The 27,601-nt window shown below is 53.3% G+C and overlaps 3 protein-coding genes across 7 annotated transcripts in view; 2 read left to right on the top strand and 1 right to left on the bottom strand.

Moving 5' to 3' along the window:
- Nucleotides 1–1,215, top strand: part of FANCA (FA complementation group A) — a 28,922-nt gene extending 27,707 nt beyond the window's left edge. For both annotated transcript variants that reach the window (XM_075536952.1, XM_075536954.1), the window contains exons 40-43: nt 283–358; nt 449–602; nt 786–878; nt 990–1,215. In XM_075536952.1, the coding sequence (XP_075393067.1) occupies nt 283–358; nt 449–602; nt 786–878; nt 990–1,103 (437 nt within the window). In that variant the 3' untranslated portion in view covers nt 1,104–1,215. The remainder of the gene's footprint in view (nt 1–282; nt 359–448; nt 603–785; nt 879–989) is intronic.
- Nucleotides 68–18,005, bottom strand: ZNF276 (zinc finger protein 276). Of its 2 annotated transcripts, none has more exons than XM_075536958.1 (11): nt 17,036–18,005; nt 16,109–16,412; nt 15,760–15,809; nt 15,241–15,687; nt 14,232–14,310; nt 13,174–13,257; nt 4,010–4,120; nt 3,845–3,920; nt 3,499–3,616; nt 2,114–2,213; nt 68–1,689 (listed from the first exon to the last, which is right to left on the bottom strand). In XM_075536958.1, the coding sequence occupies exons 1-11, from the start codon at nt 17,208–17,210 to the stop codon at nt 1,422–1,424; spliced, it is 1,812 nt and encodes a 603-aa protein (XP_075393073.1). In that variant the 5' UTR covers nt 17,211–18,005; the 3' UTR covers nt 68–1,421. The 2 variants fall into 2 exon arrangements, with proteins under 2 accessions (XP_075393073.1, XP_075393074.1); XM_075536959.1 differs by having other exon boundaries at nt 15,241–15,684.
- VPS9D1 (VPS9 domain containing 1) lies at nt 16,226–27,558 on the top strand. Of its 3 annotated transcripts, none has more exons than XM_075536956.1 (15): nt 16,226–18,252; nt 19,608–19,683; nt 20,445–20,534; nt 20,644–20,806; nt 22,178–22,289; nt 22,367–22,429; nt 22,761–22,813; nt 23,809–23,896; nt 23,986–24,071; nt 24,365–24,816; nt 25,298–25,427; nt 25,622–25,830; nt 26,117–26,201; nt 26,528–26,632; nt 26,799–27,558. In XM_075536956.1, the coding sequence occupies exons 1-15, from the start codon at nt 18,154–18,156 to the stop codon at nt 26,911–26,913; spliced, it is 1,926 nt and encodes a 641-aa protein (XP_075393071.1). In that variant the 5' UTR covers nt 16,226–18,153; the 3' UTR covers nt 26,914–27,558. The 3 variants fall into 3 exon arrangements, with proteins under 3 accessions (XP_075393071.1, XP_075393070.1, XP_075393072.1); XM_075536955.1 differs by having other exon boundaries at nt 16,228–18,252; nt 20,442–20,534; XM_075536957.1 differs by lacking the exon at nt 19,608–19,683 and having other exon boundaries at nt 18,152–18,252; nt 20,442–20,534.
- The last annotated feature ends 43 nt before the right edge of the window (nt 27,559–27,601 follow it).

Below are 27,601 nucleotides of genomic sequence, written 5' to 3'. Positions count from 1 at the left end.
CAAAACCCCCAGTGTACATGCTGCAAACCCAGAGGACAAGTCCAGGACAAGCTTCTTTTAAGCAAAAGGAAAGAAATTTATTGGAGCCCATACGGGAAACCCTGGGGGGGGGGGACAGCATACCCTACTGTGTAGGCATGCCCAGCAAAGAGTCATACCATTCACTGTACCCCTATGTCCCAGAGGGACTCCCCTTGAGCCAAGCCCCAAAGCCCCAGGACTGGCTGGGGGTGGGGACGTTGACACCCAGAGTGAACCTGTTCTGTTATCCCCGTGTTGCAGAGGCTGCATTGAGCCGGGTGCTGCTCCAAGTGGCCTCCGACCAGCACATCAGGATGCTGCCACTTGCCTTCTTCAGGTAGCAGGACTGTACCAGGCCAGCCCCAGTCCCATGACGCACTGTGCGTAACAGCATCCAATCAAGCGTTGTGCATGTCTTCCCTTTAAGCTTACTTCCCCACTTGGACCCCGACACCCTCATCAGGGAGGATGCCTTCCTGCATGTTGCTGTGGACATGTACTTGAAGCTGGTGCAGCTCTTTGTGGCTGGGGAGACCAGTGCCCTCCCGATTCAGGCTGCCCAGAGTCAGCAGGACCACCAGGCAAGTGTGGGGCTGGGGGCTGCCCTCATCCATCCATCAAACAAGGTTAGCTCAGGCAGGGGTTGTTTTGGGGCAGGGGCAAGCCAGTGCCCCCGCCCAGCACCTCCCGCAGAGGCACCTTGAGACAAACACAGGAACGTGTCTGTGGTGCTGTGCGACCCTGTGCCTGTTTCTCCACCCCAGAGAGATGCCTTGGGTCTGATCACAAAGGCTCGAGGCTTCCTGCTGCAGTCCATCCCTCGGTGCCCGGAGAGGAGCTGCTTGAACATGGTGGAGGTAATGCGGCCTGCCCCACACTCACGAGGTGGAGGTCTTTCACGCCTCTTCAGGGCATTTGGTCAGCTGGTCCCACGGGGCCAGCAGGACTGAGCCTGTGTGTTCTCACAGCTGCTGGAGGCTAGCAAGGACCTGGACCCCGAGGTGAGCGCCGCCCTCAGGAAAAAGCTGCCAGCTCCTCCCAAACTGGACCCGGACCTGTATCAGGAGCCCAGGCTCTTCTAACAGGACCTCCTGGGGAGGGGGAGGCTGCTGAGTAAACAAATGTGGCACAGCTTCTGCGCTCTGGTTACACTGCACGGTGGGTCACAATGGTCTTGATTACTTTAGCAGGAGGAATAATCAATTATTGAAAATCTGAGCTGGCTCCAAGAAAAATTGCTGGTCCCAGTGGGAAGCCAGTAGAGCTCACAGCTGAGCACTGAGCCCCTCCCTCACCACTAAGGGCAGCCAGTAGCACCCACCACCCCTGCTGTGTGCTATGAACCTAGGCTGAGCACGCTGGCACTGCAGAGCCCTGCTTAGCTGTCCCACCCACTGACCTCAGGTGGGTTCAGGCTTCACAGCCTGGCCCTCTCCTGTCCCTGGGGGACCTGGCGGCCCAGGGGGCTCTGTCTGCAGGGGTCTAGCCTTATCCTGGGTTTGTGTCAGTGGGTGCACCATGGACATGTGGACATTCAGGTTGTGAGCCTTCTCGAAGCGGCGGCCACACTGGTCACAGGCAAAGTCCAGCTCTGTCTCAGCCTTGTGCTTGGTCATGTGGTACTTGAGGGAGGCTCGTTGTCTGCACTGGAACCCGCAGACTTCACACCTGAGAGGCAGGACCGGTGAGGACATGGAGAGCACCACACAGACACTACCCCATGCCTGAAGTGACTCTGCACCTGGCACCCTAAAGCAGTGGTTCTTAACCTGTGGGTCGCGACCCCTTTGTAGGCCAAATGACCTTTCACAGGAGTCACCCGATTCATAACAGTAGCAAAATCACATTGATGAAGTTGCAATGAAAATAATGTTATGGTTGGGGGGGGGGGTCACCACAACATGAGGAACTGTAATGAAAGGGTCAAAAGGATCGCAGCACTAGGAAGGTTGAGAACCCCTGCTCTAGGACACCAGCCCCTCATCAGGTACATGAGGAACTTTATGTCATAAAGGGTCATGGCATTAGGAAGGTTGAGAACCACTGCAGGCCACACATTGCAAGCCCACCCCATCACCCACCCCGCACTCACTGAAGGGGCTTGGCTCCCGAGTGGCGCATCTGGTGCACGAGGAGGTGCTTGCGCTGCTTGAAGGTCTGCCCACACTCATCGCAGATGTAGTTCCGCACCTCTGGGGACAAAAGGGGGACATGCATCACCGAACACCATTTCTGCCCATTCACACTAGAAGGGATGCAGTTGAGCCGTCTCCAGAGGCAAGATGATCGGGTGCAGCCTGACCAAGGTGCTCACGGTGCCAATGAGCGCATGTCAAGCACGTTCTCAGATAAACGAGTGCTCATTCCTACTGATTGTCCATCTCTGCCACGCTCTAAGACAGCGGTTCTCAACCTGTGGGTCGCAACCCCTTTGGAGGTCGAACGACCCTTTCACAGGAGTCACCTGATTCACAACAGTAGCAGAATTAGAGTGATGAAGTAGCTATGAAAACAGTGTTATGGTTGGGGGGTCACCACTACACAAGGGACTGTCTGAAAGGGTTGCGGCACTAGAAAGGTTGAGAACCCCTACCCTAGAACATCAGCCCCTCATCATGTAGGAAGGGGCCACAGGAAGATAAAGAAATGCTTTGGAAACCAACTTATCCTTAACCCCGAGCTACAGCCACACGCGTGCCCATCATACTCCCAGACTGCCTCTGAGCCACAGCCACGCGTGCCCATCATACTCCCAGACAACGCCTGAGCCACATATGTGCCCATCATACTCCCAGACAACGCCTGAGCCACATACGTGCCCATCATACTCCCAGACTGCCTCTGAGCCACAGCCACACGTGCCCATCATACTCCCAGACAACCTCTGAGCCACACGCGTGCCCATCATACTCCCAAACAGCCTCTGAACCACAGCCACACGTGCCCGTACTTCCAGACAACATCTGAGCAGGTCCTCCTCTCCCGGCCCCCAGTCAGTGACCCTGTACAGTCACCGCCACCTGACCTTAGCATGGATCCTGTGTACTGTCTACAAGCACATTCAGACGAACACAAGTGGTTGAACTGCTCACAGACCCAAAGGCGTGTGCGGCAGAGAAGGAACTGGCAACTGAACCTTAGAAAGGTCAGCCTGAAAAAGGAAATTGTAGGGAAGCCATAAATCCTGTGGGGCTCGATAAGGAGCATTGCATTGTGGGATAGATGGTCCAGCCCCATCTTGAGGGGACAGGGCCATCCTGCCTCCTCATATACGTGTGCCACAACATCACAGATTAGGAATATAACAGATATGCGTGAGACCTGACCCTACTTAGGGGTGGACCCCGAGCAGCGAGTTGCCTCGTTCCCTGAGTACCCCGACAGGCTGTCGTGGGGTGGGCAGGTAGTTCAAGGCCTATTCAAGTCTACAGAGCAGTTGTAGGGAGTCCCCAACGCAAGGACCAGCAGCGTGGTTACCAGTGTGGATGAGCTTCACGTGGCGCTGCAGGTAGCGGTCGATCATGAACACCTTGTTGCAGCCAGGGTGTGGGCAGGGCCTCTCCCGGACCTCCTCATGGTGCTCCTTGATGTGCTTCTGCAGGACAGCAAGCTGTGAGTGTGGCTGTGGCAGCACTGTTCCGGGAGGGGGAAGGGGGGGGTGCGCCACTAGGAAGTGGTACCTGGAGGTCCTCTCAGAGAGACAGCAACCTCCTGTCCTTCAGAGCTTAGCTTTCCCCAGGCGGTGGGTGCTTAACAGGCCCCCCCAATACCAGGGACTGCAGGAATACCATGCTGCCCGGGCTGCCCCCACAACCCTGCTCACCTTCATGCCATCGGCACCCCTGTACACAGCTGTGCAACCCTGGTAAGGACACTTGTAGATTGTGGGCAACTCCTCCCTGAGGGCAGAGAGAGCACATGTGAGTTCCCCCACCCCCGACACACACACACACAGTACCATGCCTGCCGTCACATGCACATGCCTCACCTCTCACTGCGGAGTTTTTTCTTCCAGCCCGGCTTGGGGCCTGGTTTCTTCCGAGGTTTGGGTTCGTCAGACGGCTTGGCTTCTTTCACATCACTCTTTCTACCGGAAGTCCTACAAACAGACAAGCTGGTCCTAGGCACACGCCAACATCCTCTTCAGTGTGTGAGGAAGTTGGCTTAAACACAGAGGCCAAGGCCGTCCAGGCCTCTACACAGAGACCTCGGACCGACCCTGGAGGGGCACCTGCCACAAGAGCACCTGCATGGAGTTAAAAGCTTGACACTTTGTAAGCATCAAAACCAGAAATGTTCAGACGAAAACGTTTTAGATGACTATCCCCTTTCTTGAGAAGCCTTGATGACATCGTGGATACATGTTGGGCCACTAACCGCCAAGTCAGCAGTTCAAATCCACTAGCGACTCCCCTGGAGAAAGAAGTGTTCTGCCACACTAAAGATTTATAGTCTCAGGAGCCAACAGGGACAGTTCTACTCTGTCCTCAGGGTCGCAGTGAATCAAATCTGACTTGATGGTAGTGCGTGTCCACTTCCTCCAGGGCTGATGGCATTGAACTGCTAACCACATGCGGGTGGTTCACACCCATCTGCCACTCTGAGGGGGAAGATGATGTAACCACTTCCCAAAGACTGATGAGCTCAGAAGCCTGTGAGAGGGTGGCTACTTCGAGAGGGCGGAATCAACTCCCTATAAAGTATATTTATTTCAAGCACATAGTAACCAAAATAGGCAGGGTGGTGATTTTAATACCAGACAAAAGGAACTCTTAAGTCAAAATCTATAAGAGACAAAGAAGGATATTGCACAACAATAAAAGAGCTTGTCTAGAAGATGTGTACACCCAACTTACGAGTCCTGAAACCCACAGACACGAACAGAACTAAAGGAGAAATAAACATACAATAACGAGATGTCAACAAGCCATTTGAACAGCCATCTACACAGAAAGCCAAACAAGCAACAGAAAGTGATTAATATTATTAGCCAATGAGATCCTTAAGCTACCAACCCCCCAACCACAGCACAAAACGTGAACCATCTCCATGGCAGACCTTAGGTTCGGTCGGAAAGCAAGTCTCAAATAAATTAAAAATGGCTGAAGACAAAGTATTTTCTCTGATCACATTGAATACACAAATATACACAAACAGAAATTAAACAATACATTTAATAAGCAACCAGTGGGCCCAAGAATTAAAAAGAAGCTTCAGGAAATAATTTGAGCAGGTGAAAATGAAAGCACAGCACATCCCCACTGACAGGATGTAGTGAGAGCCAAACAAGCACAGAGCAAGCAGAAGAATGGGGCAGCAAAAGCTAGAGCAGAGACAAGCAGAGAAAGGAAGCATGAGCTCAGGAAGCAGGGAGCTTTTTGTTTTTTAAATATCAATTAAATGGAAAAGCCTTTAACTAGATTGGCAGATAAAAAAGGTGTAACTATTAGTTAAATGGGAATACTACTGCCACCCTTATGGACATCATAGAGTATTATAAACGTATATGAAATGGATAAATTCCTGGAAACACAAACAACTGATTCAAGAGAAATGAAAAAGCCCAACAAACCCAGAACAAGTGAAGGAACTAAGGAATCACAAATTTCCCCCAAAAGAAAATCCCCAGATCTGACCAACAGCTTCACTGGCGAACTGTATCAAATCACCCCAATCCTTTTTGGTAAATTGCCTAACAACATAAACAGAGGAAACACTTTCTAACCCTTTGATGAGACTAGCAAAGTCAGGTAAAGACCCTGTAAGAAAAGAAAACTACAGGCCAGTATCCCGATGAGTACAGGAACAAAAATCCTCAACAAAATCCAAGACCATACATTAAAACAACAATACACTATGACCGAGAACGTAAGGGTGGTGGTCCAACATGAGAAAAATCAAATGTGATCTTCTACATTAACGGAGCAAGGGGAAAAGACCATACAATCGTCTCAATAGATGCAGAACAAGGACATGGCAAAATGCAATACCTTTTTGCGATAAAAATGCATCATCAAGTAGAAATAAACAATGGGAAAATTCCTAATCCGATGCAGAGCATCCAAGACACACCCAAAGACGCCATCACTGTCCAGGAGCCCTGGTGGCAGTGTGGGTGGAGCACTTGTGTGTGGTTCCAGCTCTCCAGCTGTGCTTCAGCAACAGGGGAGGGTGTCTGCTCCTGTTAAGATACAGTCTCCAAACCTTAAGGGACCGCTCTCCTCTGTCCTAGAGGCAGCATGGACTTGAAGGCAGCAGGTTGGTTGGTTTGTTCACCACACTCAGAGAGAAACACTGAGATTTTCCCCAGAAGAGCAGGAAGGAGACAAGGACAGCTATAGTGGCAGCCCTATATATTAGGCAAGAGGACATAAAATAACTCCAAATCTGGAAGGAAGAAATGATGACACGACCTATACAGAAAAGACCCCAAAGAGTCCAGAAGAAAGCTACTAGAGCTAATGAATGACTTCAGGAAGGTGATGGTAGGTGATCACACAAAAACCAAGGTGACTCAATACACCAGGCATAACCAATGAGAAAAGGAAATGCAAATTTCTATTTACAAAAGCACCTAAAAGAACACCTAGGATCGAACTATTGAATTGTGAATGTTATATGTGAATTATATGCCACTAAAACTGTTGGGGGTGGGGTGGGTAAGAAATGATCAAAGACATTTAAAAATGAAAATAAAATAAAATACCTAAGAACAAATTTAACAAGGAAGTGGAAGATTCATACACTGGAAAACAAATAAATGGAAGACTATTCTGTGCTCATGATCAGAAGATTTAATATAGTTAAAATGTTAGTATTACTTAAAGCAATCTAAAGATTCAACAAGGAAATCCATAAAAATTCCAACAGTCTTTACAGAAAGAGAAATCAATCTTCAAATTTATAGGGTTTCTAATGGCCAGAGCCATCACTGTGGGAAGGGGTGTGGAGCTTCCTCAAACAGTTGGCCCTAGAAAGACCACATGACCCAGCAATGGCACTACTTGGTAGATAACCTACACAAGTAAGCCACACAGCACAGACAGACGCATGTACACCCCTGCTTCACAACTTCAATGCCCACTGGTGGGAGAATGGATGAATTTTGGTACAGGCAGAAATGGAATCCTATCCCTGGCTAAAGAATAAGGGTAAAACTGTGAAACATCACACAACGTGGATGGATTTGTATTACATCATGCTGAGTGAAGTTAGTTAATCACCAAAGGTCAAATACTGTAAGAGATCATTATTATTAAAAAAAAACTTTTTTAAAGGCAAGAAAAGGTTTCATACTAAAAGCACTGTGATGGTTATGGTTCCTTGGGGTAAGAGGGAATGAGAGGAGGGGAAGCAATAGGCTAGAAGTAGGCAGGTGTTGACTTGGGTGATGTGAACAGAACATGTTACAAGAGATAAGGGGATTAGGAGCTTCGATAAGCTGCTTAAAAATGATATTCTGATATGTAAACCCCAACTTATTCATAATACGTTTGAGAAATCTCAACAGAATCCAACAATATATATCAAAAACAGTAAGACACAATGACCCAAGGGCAGTCACACCCACTATGCACAAATGTTTCAACACCAGAGAAACAATGTAAACAGTGGGGGAACCATATGACCAGTTGTAGGAAAAACATTTGAGAAAATCCCACACTCATTTCTGATACATTCAACCCACATAAAAGGGAAATTCCTCAATATAATAAAGCACATATATATATATGTGTGTGTGGTAGTTATATGATTTTGTGTCAATTTGAAGATATAAAGAAAAAGGTGTCAAACAAACAAAGGTATAGAGGATCCTGGGAACCTCCTCTCTCTCTCTCTCTCTCTGCCCTCACCCTTCTTCCATCAAGTCGCCTTTACAGAGCCACTGCCATTTTACCCATGGGACTCTGCGCCACCAGCCAGTGATGTTCCTGCACTCTGCATCAGCGCACATGGCTTCGTGAGTCTGAAGAGGGACTTTTGGACTAGTACCGGACTTTTGGACTTGAGGCAGACAGGACTGGGATTTGTTGTGTTTTGGTGGGGAGGATGTTTTCTTGATATATGAGGGAGTACCCCCCAAAATCCAAAATTGCACTGGGCAGGGCAGAGCTTTCATAGTTTGTACTTTTCCTGTTAAGTGAGCAACTTAACTCTGAGTTAGTGCACCCAGTGGCGTGCCTAGGAGTGTTCTCTCTGGTCACAGTGAATTTTTTCATAAAAGCAGTTTCGCTCGAACCTCCTTTTTTTGTGCTAGCCAATTTAAGAGAACAGCATGCAGCTGTGAGATTGTGTTTCCTGCTGAAGAAAAATGCAGACTGTTGTGGTGTTGGACACAGTTGACAAGGACAGCGTTGAGGAAAAACTCAAGTGTACGGGTGGTTTTCTCGTTTCAAAAAAGGTGAAATGTCGATTGATGACAAACCTCATTCTGGACGTCCATCAACTTCCAGAACAGACAAAAGTATCGGCTTATAGTGATTTGGAGTTTGTTCCACCAGGTCAGACTGTTAATCAAGTTTTCTACTTCAAGGTTCTGAAAAGAATGCATAATAGTGTGGGACAAAAAAGTCCTTATTTGTGGTAGACGGGACTGGTTTTCCCACCATGACAATGCATCTGGAACTAACCAAAAGATTCAGCAAGGTGTGAAAGGACAAGACCAACATAAAATAGCAATCTGATTCCTTTATACTAACAGAGAGAGCTCTGGAAAGGAACTCAGACACTAATTTTTACAATAGCCAACCAATTGTTGTTAGGTGCCGTCAAGTGAGTTTCAGCGCACATCAACCCCATGCACACGGAAGGACACAGGGCCAGCGCCACTACTGTTCTTATGACGTCTGAGTGCATGGTTGCAGCCACTGTGTCAATCCATCTCGTTGAGAGTCCCCTTGTTTCCCCACCCCTCTACTTTACCAAGCACCATGTCCTTTTCCAGGGACTGGTCTCTCCTGAAATGTCCAAAGTGCATGAGATACACTTTGCATGTACTTCTGCCAAGATAGCCAAGCAATATGTCAGGGGGTAAATGTAAACAGAAGGTCTATGACAACGAACCAAAACACATTACATGGGAAAGAGATTCTCCCTAACAAATGTTGCTGGCAAAATTGGATATTCGTGTGTGGAAGAATGAAACAGGGCATATATCACACCATAAAGAAAACAAAACAAAACTGGAGCCAAGACTCAAATGTAAAACACAGAACTATAAAAATCATCAAAGAAATAATAGGAACAAAGAAAACCCATTTTATCAAGTCAAATTCAACTCAGTGTCCCTAGGTAGTTTTTCCTAAGCTGAACATCTTCATGGGAACACACAGTCTTCTTTCTCCCTTAGAGCAGTTCATGGCTGTGAAACGCCGACCTTGAGGTAGCAGTCCAACGCACCCCAACAGCATCACCAGGGCTCCTTAGGGACAAACGTAAAGGTCCTATACATGGCATAAATATACTGTCAAATGCAATAAAAAACATACAAACAGAATAAGATAAAATAGATGACTAGGACCTCCTAAAAATCAGATACTTTTGCACATTAAAAGATTTCACCAAAAGAGTAAAAAGAGAATCCACAGACTGGGCAATAACATATTGGACAAAAAAGTAATCTCTGAACCTTAAATAAAGCCTTACATAAAACTTATCTGAAACAGCCAGGAAATGTTTATGTGGTAGTTAGGTTAATCTGTTGTCAATTGGAGAGGATTAGGAGTGAAGGGGTACAGTCTAGCCTGTCAATCATTGGATAGCCAGTGAGACCTCTGTGTGGGAATGGCCTTCTCCTGAGGACTCTGGGAGCTCCTGTCTAGATTTCCTCCTTGGAGGTGGGAGCCACATGAAGCTACCTTGAGGCAATCAGTTTTGGAGCTGAAGGTACCACGTGGAGACCCTGCCAGCGCTGAGAGGCTTACAATGCCACTGGATCCACAAGACTTCCCTCCCACTGGCCTGTGATCTTCCTGCACTTGGCGTCATTGCACGTGGTTCGTGACTCTGAAGAGGGCTTTATAGATTGGTATAGGAAAAATGGGCTAATAGCGGACTTTTGGACTTGATCTGGACTGGGAACACTAAGGTCAGTCAGCACTGTATCATTCACAAAAACAACATCCTACACCCTACTTTGGTAATTAGCCCTTAGGGTCATAAAAGCTCATGATCTAATGTACAACTACTGGCCTCTCCCCATTCAAAGGAAAGACGAGTGATAAAAAGCATCCTGATACATGCAGCGCTGAGCCCAGTGGTCTGTGAACAGGACAGGCAAACAAGCACCCTAAGGCCAGAGGAGATGGGGCTTGGCTACCACTACCAACCAATCTACAAAGGATCACATCAGAAGGTCCTGGAAAAGGGTACGAGAAAACTGGAACAAAACTCAAAATCATGAAAGAGACCAGGCGTGCTGGCCAGATAGACTGGCAGGACCCTCAAGACCATGGCCTTAGCCACTTACTCTTCAGCCCTGGAACCAAACTTACCCCAGGACAAAGTTTGGAGGGTTAGAAGAGGAGGAACGCCAACAGAAAGCACAGGGAAGGAGCCGGACAAGAGTGTATGTACCCTGAGGGAACTTCCAAGGGTGCGTTGAATCAGAATATGTTAAGAACTGTTGAATGTCAAAAAACTTTTTGGTAAACTTGCGCTTAATGTACAGTAAAAAGAAAAAGATCATAATGCTCAAGGGGTCTGTCTCTCCCCCAACCCCGCAACTCATTAACCTTTTTCCTAGCCCAATTTTCAGACAACTTCAGGCGATGTTTTGGGTTAAGGTGATCTCAGGGCAATAGTCTCAGGGGCTCATCCAGCTCTCAGGGATCTGGATCCCATGTCATTCTTTAACTTGTGGGAAAAATAGTTTTCCCAGTACATTTTTTAAAAACTTTTTTATTGTGAATTAGGTGAAGACTTGTGGGTCAAAACATGTTTTAGATGCAATAATTCATACATTTTTTTCCTTTGATAAATTCTCTTTATTGAAAAGACAAATTAAAAAGAGATTTTTCACTGCCATCGAGTTGATTCTAACCAATAGTGACCCAAAGGGACAGGACAGAACTGTCCCTCTGGGTGTCTTCTCATTCATTACAGTCCCTCTGTGCATCATCACTTCCCTACTTCCTCCCTGTTCCTCCTCCTTTCCTAACCTTCTGAACTTTGTCCTTGGGGAAAGGCTGCTCTTTTGCTCTCAAATGGTTGGGTACTCTAAGGTGTACTTCACCTCAGTAATGTTATTGTTTTCCTTATAAACATATTATTTGGCTAAAAATTGATCCACCAAACCAAACCAGAAAAACTCACTGCCATCAAGATGATTCCAACTCATAGGATTCACCCTAAAGGACAGGGTAGAACAGCATTCTAGCAATGATGAAACATACAACTTCCCTCTAGTTCCTAAACGCTTCCTTTCCCCTCCGCCCCTACTGTCATGATCCCAAATCTACCTTACAAATCCAGCTAGACCAAAGGATGTACACTGCTACAGATAGGAACTGGAAACACAGGGAATCCAGGGCGGATGATGCCTTCAGGACGAGTGATAAAGAGTGGCAACACCGGGAGGGTGGAAATGGGGAACCGATTATAAGGATCTACATATAACCTCCTCCCTGGGGGACGGGCAACAGAAAAGTCGATGAATGGAGGCGTCAGACAGTGTAAGACATGACAAAATAATAATTTATAAATTATCAAGGGTTCATGAGGGAGGGAGGAGAAGGAGGGAGGGGGAAAAATGAGGAGCTGATGCCAGGGGCTTCGGTGGAGAGCATGTTTTGAGAATGATGAGGGTAACAAATGTACAAATGTGCTTTATACAATTAATGTATGTATGGATTGAGATGAGTTCTACGAGCCCCCAATAAAAGGATTAAAAAAATAATAATAAAAGAGGCAAATGTAAAAAATGTGCTTGACACAATTAATGTATTTATAGATTGGGTAAGAGTTGTATGAGTCCCCAATAAAATGATTTAAAAAAATAAAACAAAATGATGGCAACGTACGCACAAATGTGCTTGATGCAAGTGATGTATGGATTGTGTAAGAGCTATAAGAGCCGCCAAATAAAATGATTTAAATAAAAGAAGAGGTGGCAAAGGCCTGAAATAGACATTTCACCAAAGGAGAAAGACATGGTCGGCAGGCTCTTAAACAGATTTCCAACATCCTTAATCCTGAGGGATATAAATGCACACCCAAACCACCAGGAGACGCCACTGCCCACCCTGCAAGCCAGCCGCTTTACAACAGAAAATCGGTGACAATGTACAGAAACCCGAACTCTCGTCCACTGCTGGAAGAACAGTAAAATGGCACAGCCACTGTGGAAAACTTCAACTAAGAATGATTATACCACCCAGCAACCCCTCCCTTGGGTGTACACTCAAGAGGAAGTGAAAGCAGGAAGGCCTCATTCATAATAGCCAAGCGGTAGAAACAAGCTAAATCAACAAAGGAAAGGTTAAACAAAACGTGGTGGTGTACATCCATACACACACAACGGAGTATTACTCAGCCATGAAGCACAGTTCAGGCTGCATGCATGCTATGACACAGAGGAACCTGGAAAACACCGAATACTGCCCGAGCTCCCTCAGACGCGTTATCTATAGGCGATTATATAACGACCAACATTTTACTGGGGGTTTCCGTGGGTGAAAGGGAGGGAGGAAAAGAAACTATTGCGTTGGGGGCACTGAGCTTCTCTTACGCAGAGTAGAAGGGCCCCTGGGGGCTTTCCAGAATGTAACTCTACGAGGAGCAGAAAACCCATCTTTCTACCCCAGAGAGCCCTGGTGCTGTTGCTCAACTGCTGGGCCCTGAATGTAGCAGACAATGCATAATCCACCAAGGCTCCTTTTTCTGAGCTTCTCCTAAGGGTAACAGAAATATTTGCAAACAGGTTATAGTGATGTTTCGACAAAATGGTAACTAACTTCATTAAATTACACAAGTAAAAAACACTGAAATGGCAAATACTTTGCTACATATAAACTGGCTACAAAATAATTAAGAATATCTCTTCTCAGCCACTGGCTGCTCCTCCCCGCACGGCCCCACCCCCGAGCGCCAGTTGCCCTTTTGTGCTCTGGTCCCCTGCAAGATGCCATTCCCCAGGACAGCTGGTGGCCTCACCTCTTTTCTGGGTACGGCTCGAAGGACTCGTCAGACGATGGGGCATTCTGCTTCTTGTCATGCTCATCGTCACTCAGGAAGTCTCTAGGAGCGAGAGGAGAACCTCGGTCAGGCCCTGGACAGCGGGCAGGCCACACAGACCATGTTCAGTTTGCCCAGCCTTCCCACCGAATCCTAAAATGTTCCCATCTCCAACCCACTTCCTACCACTGAAGTCAAACAGGTCAGCAAACCACCTGCAACTGCACATCAAGCCAGGACCTCACATTGGGTGGCCCCTTAACCCTCACTGTGTGTAAGACCCCTCAAAGCAAGTGGCCTTGCCCCAAGAGGACTTCAGAGTTAGCCACCTTGCCTTGTAATTGCAAGGTGTATCTAGTTAGCGGGCGAAGTTCACAAAGACAAAAGCAAAAACCTATCCACCTGTAATCTTTTCCCTTACAGGTAAGTTGTCACAGGTAAGCTGCCGCCGAGTCAGTTAGGCAGCTCACTCTGGGTGGTTAGCCAGTTCTCACCCCATTACTTCCAGCACCCTCAGTCTTTCATTTTGAGCACCCATGGGGCAGCATCGAAACCGTGGTCGGGCATCTGGCCAGATCCAGATGGGAGCAGGCCCTGAGAGCACCCTGCAGGGCGAGGGCATGAGCACCTCCTGCACATAGTCTCTACCCTTCACGCCACAGAGGCAGAGCCTGGCCGCCTCTGCCCTGTGGACCTCTAGGGTTGGGACAACATGGAGACTTTGAAAGACAAGATCCTGTGGAAGGAAAGCAAGTGGCCTGGACATAAGAGCATCCTGAGGTCACAGAGACAGCCCACTCCTGGGCTGCACCAGCCACGGCACTCGCCAGGCCTGAGCAGCCTTCGTCAGGAGGGAGACTGGCCAAGCACAGGCCTGAGACTAGCTTGTAAGCCCCCCAAGCTACTCCTGCCTCCCAATCACAAGAGTTGGGGGGGTGGGTGGGGTGGAGACTACGGGGCCAGGCAGCAAGCACCTAGAATGGCGGAGTTTGGTTTTCGAAGGAATTTTAGGCTGTTGAAACCCACTCTTCTCTCACCCCTCAGAAAGGTCACTGAACTCGTCTTTTACCCGATCATCCGAGGTTGAAGATGGAACCTGCTTCTCACTCAACTGCCCTGAGAAAGAGAAAAGGCTCCTGTTACCACAGTGCCTCCCCATCACCAGTGTCAGACACAGAAACCTGAGTAACAGACCACCTCACCAAGCCCAGCTCCATCCCATTAGTTCAGACTCAGTACGGGGTGAGTGTGTGCCTGTACATGGTGGGTGTTCTCAGATATTAAAAAAGCATGTTTACACAAGCATTGTGTGTACATACTTTAACAAGCCAAGGGGTATGAAAATGCACACATAGCTACAGTAACAACTCCCTGTCCACCCCGTCCCAACATCCCTTTACCTGCACTGAGCTTCAAGTTTGTAAAATGCCACCCACTCTAAGGGAATAGTTGAAGTCCTCACACGCACACAAGTGTGTGAACAAATAGGTATGCACATATAACACACTCGAGGTTTCCACAGTGGTAGGGTGGGAGGCTGGCCCCTGCCCTCCAACACCAGCATCCTAGGGGAGCCACAATGGGATCCAGGCCTTAAACAAGGGGCCTGTGTTTTCCCGTCCGTACTGGTCCCACTGGAGTGTCCTCAGGACAAGTGGCTGAGGTCCAGGGAGTGACCTGCAGCTGGCCCCAAATATCAGCTTCAGCAGCGGCAGCATACCCCCTCCCCCACACCCTATGGACAAGGGCCCCATTCTTCTTCCCTCTGGCCTCTCAGCCTACAGGGCAGCCTAGTGCCCTCTGCTCAGAGCATGGGACCAAAGAAGACTGGAGGTTGGAGGCATGAGCCTTTACAGAAACTGCTTGAACCAGCTGCTCACAGAGGTTCTGGAGCCCAAACTGGCCAGCAGACTGGCTTCCTCTGGCAAGGGAGCAGCAAAAACCCCTTCGAGGGGCTGCAGTGGCTCCCACATTGTCCCCACCAGTCTCCTCCACAGCCCCCCACAACTTCCAGTCTCAAGATGAAGGCAGCTGGAGGAGTCTCACCTGGAGCCCCACTGCGGGGTGGGCTTGGCTGGGATAGGGCGCTCTGCCCAAGTCCCACAGGACTGCCATCCAAGGGAGGCTGGGCCATGTCTGTGCTGGGCAGCACCTCTGTCTCAGCCTCGGCCGTGGTCCCTCTGCCCTGGGAGTGTTGGGGGGCAGCCCCAGCAATGTTGAGCCCCCGGCTAGGAGTAAGCCTCTGAGCGGTCTCCTTGTCCCACTCCCACTTGACTGCCAGTGCGCTGTCCAGCATGAAAGCCCCACAGCTGGAGTCTGTGTCCATGACGTAGTCGTGACCCTGGCTGCAGCCCCATATGGTCTGGATGACACCGCAGTATTCGGAGGACAGTGTCTTTTGCAGACTGGGCAGGGCCCCGCAGCCAGCCGCGTGCCCATGCACCCACCCCACTAGCGCCTGCAGGCACCGGGGGCTCCACATGACCTGGTCTGCTGAGGAAAGTGGATAGAGTCAGCCCGGGCCAACACCTGCCCCGTCAGCTGCCCATGCATCCCAACACTCACCTGGACATGAGCTATCCGCAGTGGCAGCAGTCTGGGGCTGGGTCCCAGTCCTGCAAAGGATTGGGGTGGCTGTGAGCAGGAGGGAAAGGCCCAGCAGCCCAAGTCTCTGTTTTGTTTTCAAGGCTGTCCCCTAAGGTCTCAAAGTGTCCTGCTGTCCCTCAGGTAACGACTACTCTACCAGTCTTGCTTGCGCTTCACCACCGGCCCACTGCAGTGGTGCTCCCACTGTGTCCCCTCTGCAGATGGTCCTCACCTGACCTGGCCTGCCTGTTCCCACACCTGCTCCCAGATAGCACCCAGGGTGTCTGTGGGCACTCTGTCTGACCAAGGAGTACAAACGGGTGCCTACTTTGCACACGGCTTCCGGCGACACGTGGGGGAGGCGTTGATCCTCTGCAGGAAGGAGCTGAGCAGGCTGTGGCACTGGTAGAACTGGGCATGGCAGTTCTTGCAGACAAAGGGTGACAAGGCTGGGTCCTGGAGGACGGGCACCCCCAGCAGCCGCTGGAAGTCCCTGATGAAAACGTGTTCCCCCGGGTGGGCTCGCTCCGCAGTTTCCCCAGTCCCCCTGCTGGAAATGCTGCGGAGACTCCTGGAGGAGAACTTCCCGTGGCAAAGGCGGCAGTGCCCCATGGAGAGCATCCGGCCTGGTCCTGGGCAAAAAGCAGCAGTGGACATGAAGGGCGGTCAGAGACTGAGGCCAGCTCCCACAGGAAAGGCTGAAGGTACAGGACTGGGGGGCAGCACTTCTAGTCTAAAAATACCCTCGGAGGATCCTTAAGAGTGCCACAGCCCCAGCTCCAGTCCCCTCACTTGAACCCCCAGCTCACCCAGTGAGGGCCCCCCCACCCCGTGCTACAGCATGAGCCTCCCCCATGGCGCCACAACCCCGCCCTGCGCCCTCAGCCCCGCACACCAAATGGCCCTCGGCCCGTTACGCTTCACGTGGACTGGCTACCCCGTCACCCCAATCCCATCTGACCCTCACCCCTCGATCCCGTCTCTCCCAGCCCCTCGGGCTTCTGCACGGGGTCGCTCCCGCTCAGGAGCGTGACGCAGAGCCGGCCCAGCGCGTTCAGCAGTTGCTTTAGGGGCCCCGCGGCTCCCAGTCGGCTTCAGGCGGCGGCTCAGGCTCGGAGCGCGGGAGCGGCCACCTCAAGGTCACAGCGCCGGTTTGCCCCGCCGCGAGCGCGAGTCCTAACGCCGGGGCCGCCCTCCGCCGAAGAGGCCCGGCCCGCGCCCCGCCCGGTCCTCAGCCCAAGCCGGGCCCACACACCTGCCTCCTCGGCGCCGTCCTCGGCCGCCGCTGCCGCCGTCCCGTCCTCGCCCGGCCCGCCGCTACGAGCAGGACGGCCACGGGCCCGGCCCCCGCCACCGGCTCCGCCACCGGCGGCTCCGCGCAGCCGGGCCGCCCCGGGCGACAGGAAGCGGCCAAGCCGGTCCCGCTTCATGGCGGCAGCGCCAGCTAGACCCGGCGAGGCCCGCACGGTGCACCACGCCGAGCGCGCGTCCCAGCCTCGACTCGCCTGGGCCCGCTGGCCTGCTCAGTGCCCCTCGGCTCCGCTCGGCTAGACTCGGTGTCCCTCGGCTCCGTTCGGCCCGCCAGCAACGTTCGTATCGGCTCCGCTGGACGCCGCTCGGCTGGGCTCGGCTCAGTTCGGCTTTGCTCGGCCACACTCGGGCATGTTCGGCTTGGTAGTAGAGGAGCGAGCTGGCGGAGCTCGCGCGGTCTGGAGCAAAGCCTGCGAGCCTGGAGGCCTCCCGTTGCTGCTCGGATCGCGTCCCACTCCACCTGAGAAACAGGGGGCTCCACGAAGGCCTAAAGCGCTGACCTCGGGCCAGGCGCAGTGCTGAGCCCTTAATGTCCGGCAGCTCGTCGAGGCTCTTTACAAGCCCGCAAGCCCGTTTCACGGGAGGTCGCCATGGACACGCACGGAGTTCCCTCTCGATATCGGAAGATTTTTCAGAATATTTACATAGTTGGCCATGTAGCATGAAGTACAATTTCCTCTGGTGTTACTTTGCAATTTTTTATTCAAGTATACACAGAGAATTACGGATCACAAGTGCAACTCTCGGGGTTCTCAAGAGTTCAGAGTTCCGGACATGGAGCAAGGGCCCTGGTGGTCGTCATTACTAATTCCCCTTTTCAGATGGGGAGACCCGGGCTGCAGGTGAGGGTGCTGGTGTCCTGCCTGGAGCTGCCGCCGCCGCGGCCGACCGCCCCAAGGTGACGAGCTTGGGCGGCAGAGGGGGGAACCGGAAGTGTTCCCAGCGGACCCGCCCCTTCCGGCTGTCCGTTGTTCGGTCGCTCCAGTGCTGGCACACGTAGCGTTCCGGTGTCCGGCTGCCCGCCCCGCCCCTCAGCCGCCACCGCCTCCCCAGCCCAGCGCCATGGCAGCTGCGGCCGGGGACGGCGTCGTGAAGCCGCTGCAGAGCGCTATGAAGCTGGCCAATGGGGCCATTGAGCTGGACACCGGCAACCGACCCCGGGTGAGGGGGCCGCCGGGGAGAGTGCTGGGGCGGGAGCGGCGGCGACCGTGAGGGATACGTCCTGCCGCCAATCGGGTGGACGGGGATGGGACCGGCCAAGCGGCGTGGGTCACGCTCGACCCCACCGGGGCTTCGGCACTTGGGGCGCCCACGCCCATCCCACTGGAAGAAAGCTGGGCCCCGCTGGCCCTAGGTCCCGCTGTGCTCTGCCGTGCTGTGTGACCTTGGACAGCTCACGGCCCTCTCGGGCCTTCTGTTCCTGTCTGTTCTCTGAGTTTGGGGATCAGAGCTGAGGTCATCTTCACGAAAGGGGACTCAGCAGTGTCTGTGAACTAAGCCTGCGCAATCCCGTATACGTGCATCCTTTTCTGGGCGGAAAGTATGTAGACTGATTCCCAAAGAGGACCAGAGATCAACGACCAGGGCTTGCTGGGAAGGAAAAGCAGGGGGTGGGCAGGATGACTTGTTCTTAGGGTGGGGACCTAGTAGACAGCAGCTAGGCCACAACACCCAGGGAGGAGAAGAGGCTTTGTGCCCAAGAAAAGCATTCTGGTTTCTATACCCTGCCGTGTCGCCTGTTGCTGTGTTTTAGGACAGCAGGTGCCCCTACAAGTCAAAGACACAGCCTGGATGGGTGGGGTGGGGGGGGGCATAACAAGATCATCCAGTGGTTTTTAGTACTCTGTGCATGACGCTGAGCAGAGTTCAATGCTGGTGTTCTGACTCCTGTGTGCCTGGGTAGAACTCATCCTTGAGTATCAGGAAAGGAATTTCCCAGAAACCTGTGGTAGGACCAAAATCCAAACTCATTGCCATCTAGTCGACTCCGATTCTGAACAACCCTGTAAGACAGAGTAGAAGTGCCCTTGTGGATTTCTGAGAGACCAACTCTTTATGGGAATAGGAAGCCTCATCTTTCTCCCATAAGCAGTTGTTGGTTCCAACTATTGACCTTAACTGTTAGCAGCCCCAGGCAAAACTACTATCTAAAATTCACAACATTATCTTTCCTCTCTTTTAACAACTTTTTCTTAAAATACTTTTTCTTTACGCCGATGAGAGAATAGCCCTTGAGCCAGGACATAAGAAGCTTCAGAGCAAGTGAAAAGTGAGAGCCCTGAGAGGCTGTGCCTTCCTGGCACCAGCTCTCAGTGCCTCTCTGCAGACTTGTAGAAAGAGGTGTGTGGTGTGCTTAGCAGATGCTCACATCTTTCCCTCCCGAGAAGTCCTGGAGAGCCAGAACTAAGTGGCTGTGTGATTACCGGCCAGCCACTGCAGGGCTGCATTTTCCTGGAAGGGCAGCAGGTAAGCGCGGTGGAGCCACTTAGCCTGCCACTTCTCTTCCCTGGGCACAGGAGGCATATATGGAATACCTGAGGAGCATCCACTACATCTCCCAGGTGCTGTTGGAAGAAGTGGAAATGCCTAAAGGTACAGGTCTCTTGGCTCCTCCTCCCTGTGCCAGCCTTAATCAAGGGTCATTAACCCTCAGCGAGTCCCAGGCTTGAGCATCTCCGTCAGCACGGTCCTGGCTGCCACAGCATGAGGCAGGTTCTAAGGGGCTGGGGGTTGTGGGCCACAGGATGAGTGGGGTGGGGCATGATGGGGGTGGTCGGGCACAGAAGCACTCTGGAGGAGGTAACACTGAAGCCACGAAGGATGGGAGCAAACTGTGCCAGGGTCAAAGATCTCATTCCCACAAGGGGGCAGATAAAGGCCCCAAGTGGGGAATGGGTGGCATGGTCATGGAAGACAGGTAGAGGGGAAGTAGGGGCAGCCCACTGCGCAGGTTGTGCAGAGCGCTGTGGACCTTGGAGTCAGCGTGATGCAAGGGAAAGGCCAAGAAGTGCTGGGAGCAGGAGGTGGGAAGGCACCGCTCATCGCTCAGCACTGCGCTATTTGTGAGATGCCACAGAAGCTGCACGGCCCATCCCACGCAGGGCGGGCGATCATCGCAGGTGAAGCCCTGGGTGAGGAATAAGACAAGACCCTATTTAGCTAGATGATGCCGTGGACCCATATAGCCATATGGGAAAGAGCCAGTCAGATGCTGGACTGGCCAGACCCAGAAGCTGTGTCAGAATCAAGGTACACCCAGCAGCTTCCCTCTGCTGGGTTTTCCCTCCTATAGGAATCTGATGAGCCACCTAACTGAAGGGAACTGGCTTTTTTGTCTCTTGTTCCCCCAGAAGATGGAGAAACTGTGGCCCCTGACACCTCAAAAATGCTGAAGCTGGCCGAGCAGTGTTTGGAGAGGGCCCAGTCGACTGCTGCCAAACTGGGTGGGTCTCCAGCAGGAGGAAGTGTCCCAGGCAGTCCCAAATCTGTACCACCCCACCCCTGTAGAATGTGGAGTTACCCTCCTGACCTCTGGCCATGTGTGGCTTACAGGGAAACCATGCCTGAAGCCAGCCAAGCCTGTGACTGCCACAGCACCCTCTCCCACCAACCGACACCGCCGAGTGTATTCAGATGAAGGCGGAAAGCTCTCTCCTTTTCTGCCCCCTGAGATCTTCCAGAAACTTCAGATGGTGGAGTCCCCAAACTCTAAGAAGTAAGATGGGGCAAAACAGGGTGTGGACTGAGTCTGAGGATTGGGGTTGGAGGCCAGGCAATAGGAGCTGGCCATGGTAAATGTAGCCAGACAAGGTCCCTAAAGAGGAAAGCCCTTGTGCCCGCAGAAACAATGGCAAGCCACTGTCCTCATTCCTCAGAGTGGGTGACAGCCACCAGGAGACAAGAAACCGAGGGAGTGACAGCAAAAATGTACTTGTGAAGGCTTCAGACACTGACATGGTCAGATGCAGATTACAGAACAGTCACCTTCCCTATCTCTAGAGGAAAATAAACTGTAAAATCTGGAATGAGAAAAATATATACAATGTGACCCAGAAGTTAAGAATCAAGTAAGACTTCCAGAAATAAAAAAATGCAACTGAAGTTTCCTTTAAAGGTGGAAATAATAATTTTTAAAAACTACCATATATGCATATGTGTAAGCTGAGTTTTTCAGCACATTTTTAATGCAATTTTTATGGTAAAATTAGGTACCTCAGCTGATATTCGGGTTGGCTTATACTCGAGTGTATATGGTATATTTTCTAGTAGAAATCTGGAAAAATTGGCAATGCAGACACAGCTGTAGACAGGATTAATGAACTGGAAAAGAAGTCACAGGTACCTGGAATGCTTCATAAAAGGAAAAACTAGGCATATACATATGAAAGAGGCATAAAGGCTTTAACATAGATGTACCAGTGTTCCAGAAGAAGAAAAGAAAAAAACATAGCAGTCATTATTTTGAAGAGATAATGGTGGACAAACCTGGAGGAAACCAAGACACAGATGAAAGCAGCCCAGTGATCTCAAGTGGGACAAACGGGGAGGACCTGCTCCTCCGGGCCTTAATCTAGCCAGACCTCTCGGCTTGCCAGAAGGTTCCACCAGCCCCTCAGTCACCTCATTTCTGCATGGGTTGCTGCAGGGCTGTAGGCCCACAAATTCTACTCAGTCTTGATTCCCCTGCTTCTACCCTCAGCCTCTGAGAGCAGAAAGGCACACACAGCACTGGATGCTTCCTGGGGAGTGCCTGTTGGTCACAGACACTAAGTACACATAGTTCTGCCCTTCACAGGTTACAGACTGATAGAGCTGCTGGCCCCTACAGTGCCTTAAAATTTGAGTTCCCTTTCAGCTGCCTAATGTGGATAACTAGTTTTGCATAAAAGTCCAAACTTCCAGTTTGGAAAAGTTGGAAGTCCCTAAACTTTGGCCCTCCCACCCCTGGCTGCTCCTCCCCTTCACATTGCCTTCCCGGGCACTCCCCTCTCCAATACCTGCTCCTCTGGCCTGAGAACCAGATGTGGGGTCCTAGCGAGGCTCATCAGGGCAGGAAAGCACTCCTGCATTTCTGGGGCTTTTCCAGAGAGTTGACACCCCTGGAGGAGGCCTCGCTTCAAAACCAGAAGCTGAAGGCTGCCTACGAGGCCCGCATGGCCCGTCTGGACCCCAGCCAGGCTGTGCAGAAGACATCCCTGGTGAGCGAGGCCCAGGGAGCACCTGGGAGTGAGGAAGGACAGACAAGAGTGGTCTTACACATTGCTTCTCTGGCTAGACCCTGTCCCTGCAGCGGCAGATGATGGAGAACCTGGTGATCGCCAAGGCTCGGGAGGAGACTGTACCCTTTCTTCCTGTCCCTGATGTCCCTGGGGGAGGAGGAGGGGGAGGGGAGGCACCCAGACTACAGCCTTGGGGAGGAGGGCGGTGGCAGTGTGGGTGCTGGGTGGCTGGTGAGCAGAGCTTCAGAGAGATAGGGCTTCTTTCCCAGGGCCTCTTCCCCCATACCTTCTTGTCTGCTCATGCCTTCCTAGCCTCCACACAGGAGTCCCTCCCCCAGAAACCTTCCTGGGAATAGCCACCCCCCACAAGTAGGTGATCATCGCAGCCCCCTGGACCCTGTGGGTGCTCAGGCAGATGTGCAGGGCTAATGGTTCCTTGACTGTGCTCAGCTCCAGAGGAAGATGGAGGAGCGCCGGCTGCGGCTACAGGAGGCAGCTAACAGGTAAGCTCCCTCCTCTCCCAATAACTATGCCCCTATTCTTATCACCTCCCAGCAGGTGTGCCCACCTCCATATCCCATAGGTGTGCCCTACTCCCCTCTCTCAACCTTGTTCCACATCGCTTCCCAATGGGTATGTCCACCCATACTCCCAACAGGTGTGTGCCCATCTTCATACTACCGTGTCTCCCCTTCCTCCCCACCTCCCAGTGTGAGTCCCCAACCCCCATCCTCATACTAAGTCCCCCATGGCTCCCCACCTCCGTGTGTGTACCCGATCCCATCCCCATGCTACTGCGTCCCTCATTGCTCACCACCTCGCAGTGTGAGTCTATGACCTCCATCCCCATACTACCGTGTCTCCCATTGCTCCCCACCTCCCAGTGTGAGTCCCCGACCCCCATCCTCATACTAAGTCCCCCATTGCTCCCCACCTCCGTGTATGTACCCGACCCCCATCCCCATACTACTGCATCCCCCATTGCTCCCCACCTCCCAGTGTGATCCATGACCCCATCCCCATACTAGTGGATCCCTCATTTCTCCCCACCTCCCAGTGTGAGTCCCTGACCCCCATCCCCGTACTACTGTGTCTCCCATTGCTCACCGCCTCCCAGTGTGAGTTCATGACCCCCATCTCCATACTAGTGGGTCCCTCCTTGCTCACCACCTCCCAGTGTGAGTCTATGACCCCCATCCCCATACTAGAGGGTCCCTCATTGCTCACCGCCTCCCAGTGTGAGTTCATGACCCCCATCTCCATACTAATGGGTCCCTCCTTGCTCACCACCTCCCAGTGTGAGTCTATGACCCCCATCCCCATACTAGTGGGTCCCTCCTTGCTCACCACCTCCCAGTGGCTGCATCCTATCCCTACTTCTCAACAAATGTGCCCCTTACTACCTCTATACCCCCTGTATCCCCAGGGGGTATCCCTGTGCCTGACCCGGGGTGCTGTGGGGAGGACTCAGCCCCTGCTAACAGCTATTTCCCCTCAGGAGGTTCTGTAGCCAGGTGGCCCTGAGCCAGGAGGAACGGGAGCAGCGGGCGCTCTATGCCGCCGTCCTGGAGTACGAACAGGACCACGTGAGTGGACAACCGGCCGAGCCTGGGCAGCTTCCCTGCACGCTGGGAAGTGTGAGGCCCGTGCACCTACCGATCCTCCTGTCCTGTAGGACTGGCCGAAGCTCTGGAAGGCCAAGCTCAAGAGGAGCCCTGGGGACTTGTCGCTGGTGACCAGCCTAGTTTCCCACCTCCTCAGGTACCAGCCCCGCCCCTGCTGTGCCCCTGCTGGCCTTAGGGTTTCTGGGAAAGTCAGAGGAAAGCAATGATTGCCAGCTCAGAGGGAGGGCGGAAGGGCGGGAGGAAAGGAGAGCCAGGGTGCAATGAGCTGGAGTGGAACCCAGGGTGAGGGGTCCCTTAAGCATTCCCAGTTTGCCAGCATCTTGGAGAGTTGGGTGCTTCAGGTGAGGGTCCCCCATGGGGCTAGGAAGGAGTGTGCGAGCTGGCTCTCCTGCCCGCTGCCCCAGCCTGCAGCCCGCGCCTCCCCCACAGCCTGCCCGACCACCCCGTCTCGCAGCTCCTGCGCAAGCTCCAGGGCACGGTGTATGGAGCTCTGTACCCGGTGGTGAGCAGGACCGCACTAGGCGCCACGCCCGCCCCCGGCTGCTGCTCCATGCCCTCAGACAGAAGCCGGCGGCTGCGCACCTCCCAGAGCCTCCACTGTGTGCTGTGCCCCCCGGAACCCACTGCACAGCCACCAGCTGCGGCCCCCAACAGAGGGGCAGATGAAAGCCCTGTGGGGCCTCCTTTGCCCCCCGGGGACTCTGCGTCCTGCCTGCGGGACAAGGACGGCTCCTTTGAGGACCTGGAACAGTTCTTGGCCACATCAGAGAGGTGGGGCCTGGGCCCCAGGGGGCGCTGTGAGGCGCAGAACCCCAGAACTAGGAGGGAGCCTTTGCAAGAGCAGCTGAAGAGCACGGTGAAGGATGTCCATGAAGCCATCGGTGGGGATGGGGGTCCCCCAAGGGTCGGGTTCAAGGTAGCAGGGGACCCAGGGATGGGGGTTTCTGACAGCTATCGGAGTCCCCCACCAGGTATGAGGCAGTACCCTCCATACTCTGAGGACATGCTCGAGACCCCTCCCGTAGTCCCAAGGGCAGACCCTTTCTGAACAGGCAGGCCCCTACCCACACCTCTCTCAGCAGTGACACAGGGTGGGGGCAGCTGGAGCCAGGCCAAAAGCACCCTCCCCAGATGCTACACAGCCTCCAGAAGAGGGTGGGTTTGAAGGTGAACAGAGGGGAGCGTCCAGGCCAAAGATTTCTTCATGACAGAGCTAGCCCAGGGGGAGAGGCCTTGGGCCTGGGAGGGGGGGGACTTCCCTTCAGAGAGGTGGCCATGCGTCTGAGGCCCCACTGCATCTGGCTGTGTTGGGGTGCTGGGCCCAGCGCCCCACTGCTGCATCTGCCCGTCTCTGCTCCACAGACAGGCTGCTCTCATTGACCCTGCTGGCCTTCGAGGGCCTGAACACGGCCGTTGCCAAGGACCGCTGCCTGGCAAGGTTGGAGGAGGCCTTCTTCTCCCCGCTCTGGGCCCCTCTGCTGGCCCTGTACAGGTGGGGCCAGCCAGTACAGCCCATGGCTTTCCCTGCAGCTCTGCCCTATGACACTCCTGTTTGCAGTGCCACCCTCCTGGGGGCAGGCCACCTGCTGAGAGGCAGGCCAGCTGCTCTCCCAGTGGATGCCCTGCTCTGGCTACTGTGCTTTCCACCACAGACCGGGGGCTGAGCCCAGCCCCTCTCTGCTCTAGGAGCGTGCACCGAGCCCGGGAGGAGGCCCTGAGCAGGAGCATGGAGCTCTATGGAAACTCAGCCCCCACAGCCCTGGGCATCCCGGCCAAGCTGCTCCCCCAGGTCACTGGGGCTCAGGGCGCAGGCACCTACCCCTACAGCGCTGCGGTGCAGGAGCTGGGGCTGCTGGTCCTGGAGAGCTGCCCCCAGAAGAAGCTGGAGTGCATCGGTGAGGGCTGCCTCTCCCACGGGACTGGGCCCAGCATTCCCCTCATGCTGCCAAATGGGTATCCCCTCCCCCAGATTGAACAAGGACTGTGTGAAATGTGTTCCCACACAGGTCCCCAGCCCTGCACACTGCCCTCTGGCCCAGGGAAGGCTTTGTATGAGAGAGGTCAGGGCCTTGGGTCTCGCTTAGCCCCCATGGCTCTGCTGGGCACCTACCCCAGCTCCCCACCCCACCCCACCCCCTAGCCCTCCCCACACTGTTCTCAGGAAGCCTGTCTGTACCTCAGTGCGAGCCCTTCGGCTCATCTGCGCCTGTGCTGAGGACTGCTGCCGCGCCCAGGAGGCCAGGGCCCCGCCAGCTACTGCTGCCATGTGAGTGGGGGGTGGAGGTCTGGGCTCCCACAGAGCCACTGGGTCCTCTGGGGTCAGAGCCTTTCAGCTCAGACCCTCTAGCGAATCCAGGGATATGCAGGCTCTCCCATCCTCAGGGTGGGGTTAGGGGGTGGGGTGGGATAAAAGACTGGAGGGCTCCCACTCTCCTCCCAGTGGTAGGAGCCATGGGCATCTATGCTCAGGGGTCTAACCCTGACCCCAGCCTCATCTCTGGGCATACTGTGAGGGTCTCTGGAGCCGCAGACACAGGCACTGGAGGGGGCTCCCCGGGACTCTCAGGCAGCTAGCTGTGCCTGTGCTGGCAGTGGCGCCGATGACCTGCTGCCTATCCTGTCCTTCGTGGTGCTGAAGAGCGGCCTTCCCCAGCTGGTGTCGGAGTGCGCCGCCCTCGAGGAGTTCATCCATGAAGGGTAGGCACTCAGGGCTTGCAGAGACAGCACCCTCTGCCCAGCATCTGCGAGGGGAGTAGGGGTGGGGGGGATGGAAAGGCATTGCTCTGTGCCCTCAGGGACAGAGTCTTGCTGGGGTGGTGCCTCAGCTCCGTGAGCACCCACCCCTACTCCCACCCTATTCCAGGTACCTGATTGGAGAGGAGGGTTATTGTCTGACCTCACTGCAGAGCGCCCTGAGCTATGTGGAACTGCTACCCCGGGGGGCCCTAGACAAGTCTCCAGGGGTCCCCCTCACCTGAGCTTCCTGCTTGCACTGTGGACATACTTCTAGGGACCCTCCATGCTGAAGCAGGCGGGGCAGGGCAGCTGTGGAGGCTGTGCCCCCAGCCCTTCTTTCGCCCACCAACTGCCTCCAGGGTTCACCACAAGGGCATGGGGACCCCTAACGGCTCCCAGGAACTGTGCCCTTCTCTCCCGCCTGGCTCTGAGGTATCATAACTGGAGCCTGCAGCACCTAGGGGCCCCTACCCCACAGTGAACTTTGGGCCCAGTGCAGGCCAGCTGGAGAAGTCCTGGATCAGTTTGAATGGCTGGGCATCAGGGCAGAGGAGGGTGCTCCTGCCTGGCCGTGCATCACTGCTGCCCTGAGCCAAGAACCAGAGCCTGTGGAGCAGCTCCGAACTTAGGACTGGGTGGTTTATTTATTGGACACTGATTACTCTCCTCCGAGGCCCAGGGTCTCATGCCCCCTGCCCCTGTCTGCTCCCCCTCACCCCGGGATACCTGAGCCCACGAGCATCCCATTGACAACATACAAACCTTACCTGGGCCCATGTCAGCTGGAGAGTTGTTGATGCCCTACCCAGTGCTACCTGCTCCATAGGGCTGGGCCAGAGGGACAGGGACCTGGCCAAGCCAAAAATAAAGAGTGACTGCTGTTGTCACCCTGCCTAACTCATTCTTCCCAGCCCTGCACTCCAGGTGAGT

The sequence above is a fragment of the Tenrec ecaudatus genome, chromosome 18 (assembly GCF_050624435.1).
Source record: "Tenrec ecaudatus isolate mTenEca1 chromosome 18, mTenEca1.hap1, whole genome shotgun sequence".
NCBI lineage: Eukaryota > Metazoa > Chordata > Mammalia > Afrosoricida > Tenrecidae > Tenrec > Tenrec ecaudatus.
The sequence above is the reverse complement of the archived record's forward strand: the minus strand, read 5'-3'. Positions and strand labels throughout refer to the sequence as shown.

Bases quoted from the DNA above. Each gene is read 5' to 3' on its own strand.
- ZNF276 (XM_075536958.1), bottom strand. From the start codon at position 17,210: ATGAAGCGGGACCGGCTTGGCCGCTTCCTGTCGCCCGGGGCGGCCCGG. The intron at 15,688-15,759 runs GTGAGTGTTGGG...CACTTTCCTCAG, and splicing joins TGCGGATAGCTCATGTCCAG to CAGACCAGGTCATGTGGAGC. The intron at 14,311-15,240 runs GTGAGACTCCTC...TCTCTTTCTCAG, and splicing joins ACCCCGCAGTGGGGCTCCAG to GGCAGTTGAGTGAGAAGCAG.
- VPS9D1 (XM_075536955.1), top strand. From the start codon at position 18,154: ATGGCAGCTGCGGCCGGGGACGGCGTCGTGAAGCCGCTGCAGAGCGCT. The intron at 26,202-26,527 runs GTGAGTGGGGGG...CTGTGCTGGCAG, and splicing joins CCGCCAGCTACTGCTGCCAT to TGGCGCCGATGACCTGCTGC. The intron at 26,633-26,798 runs GTAGGCACTCAG...ACCCTATTCCAG, and splicing joins GAGGAGTTCATCCATGAAGG to GTACCTGATTGGAGAGGAGG.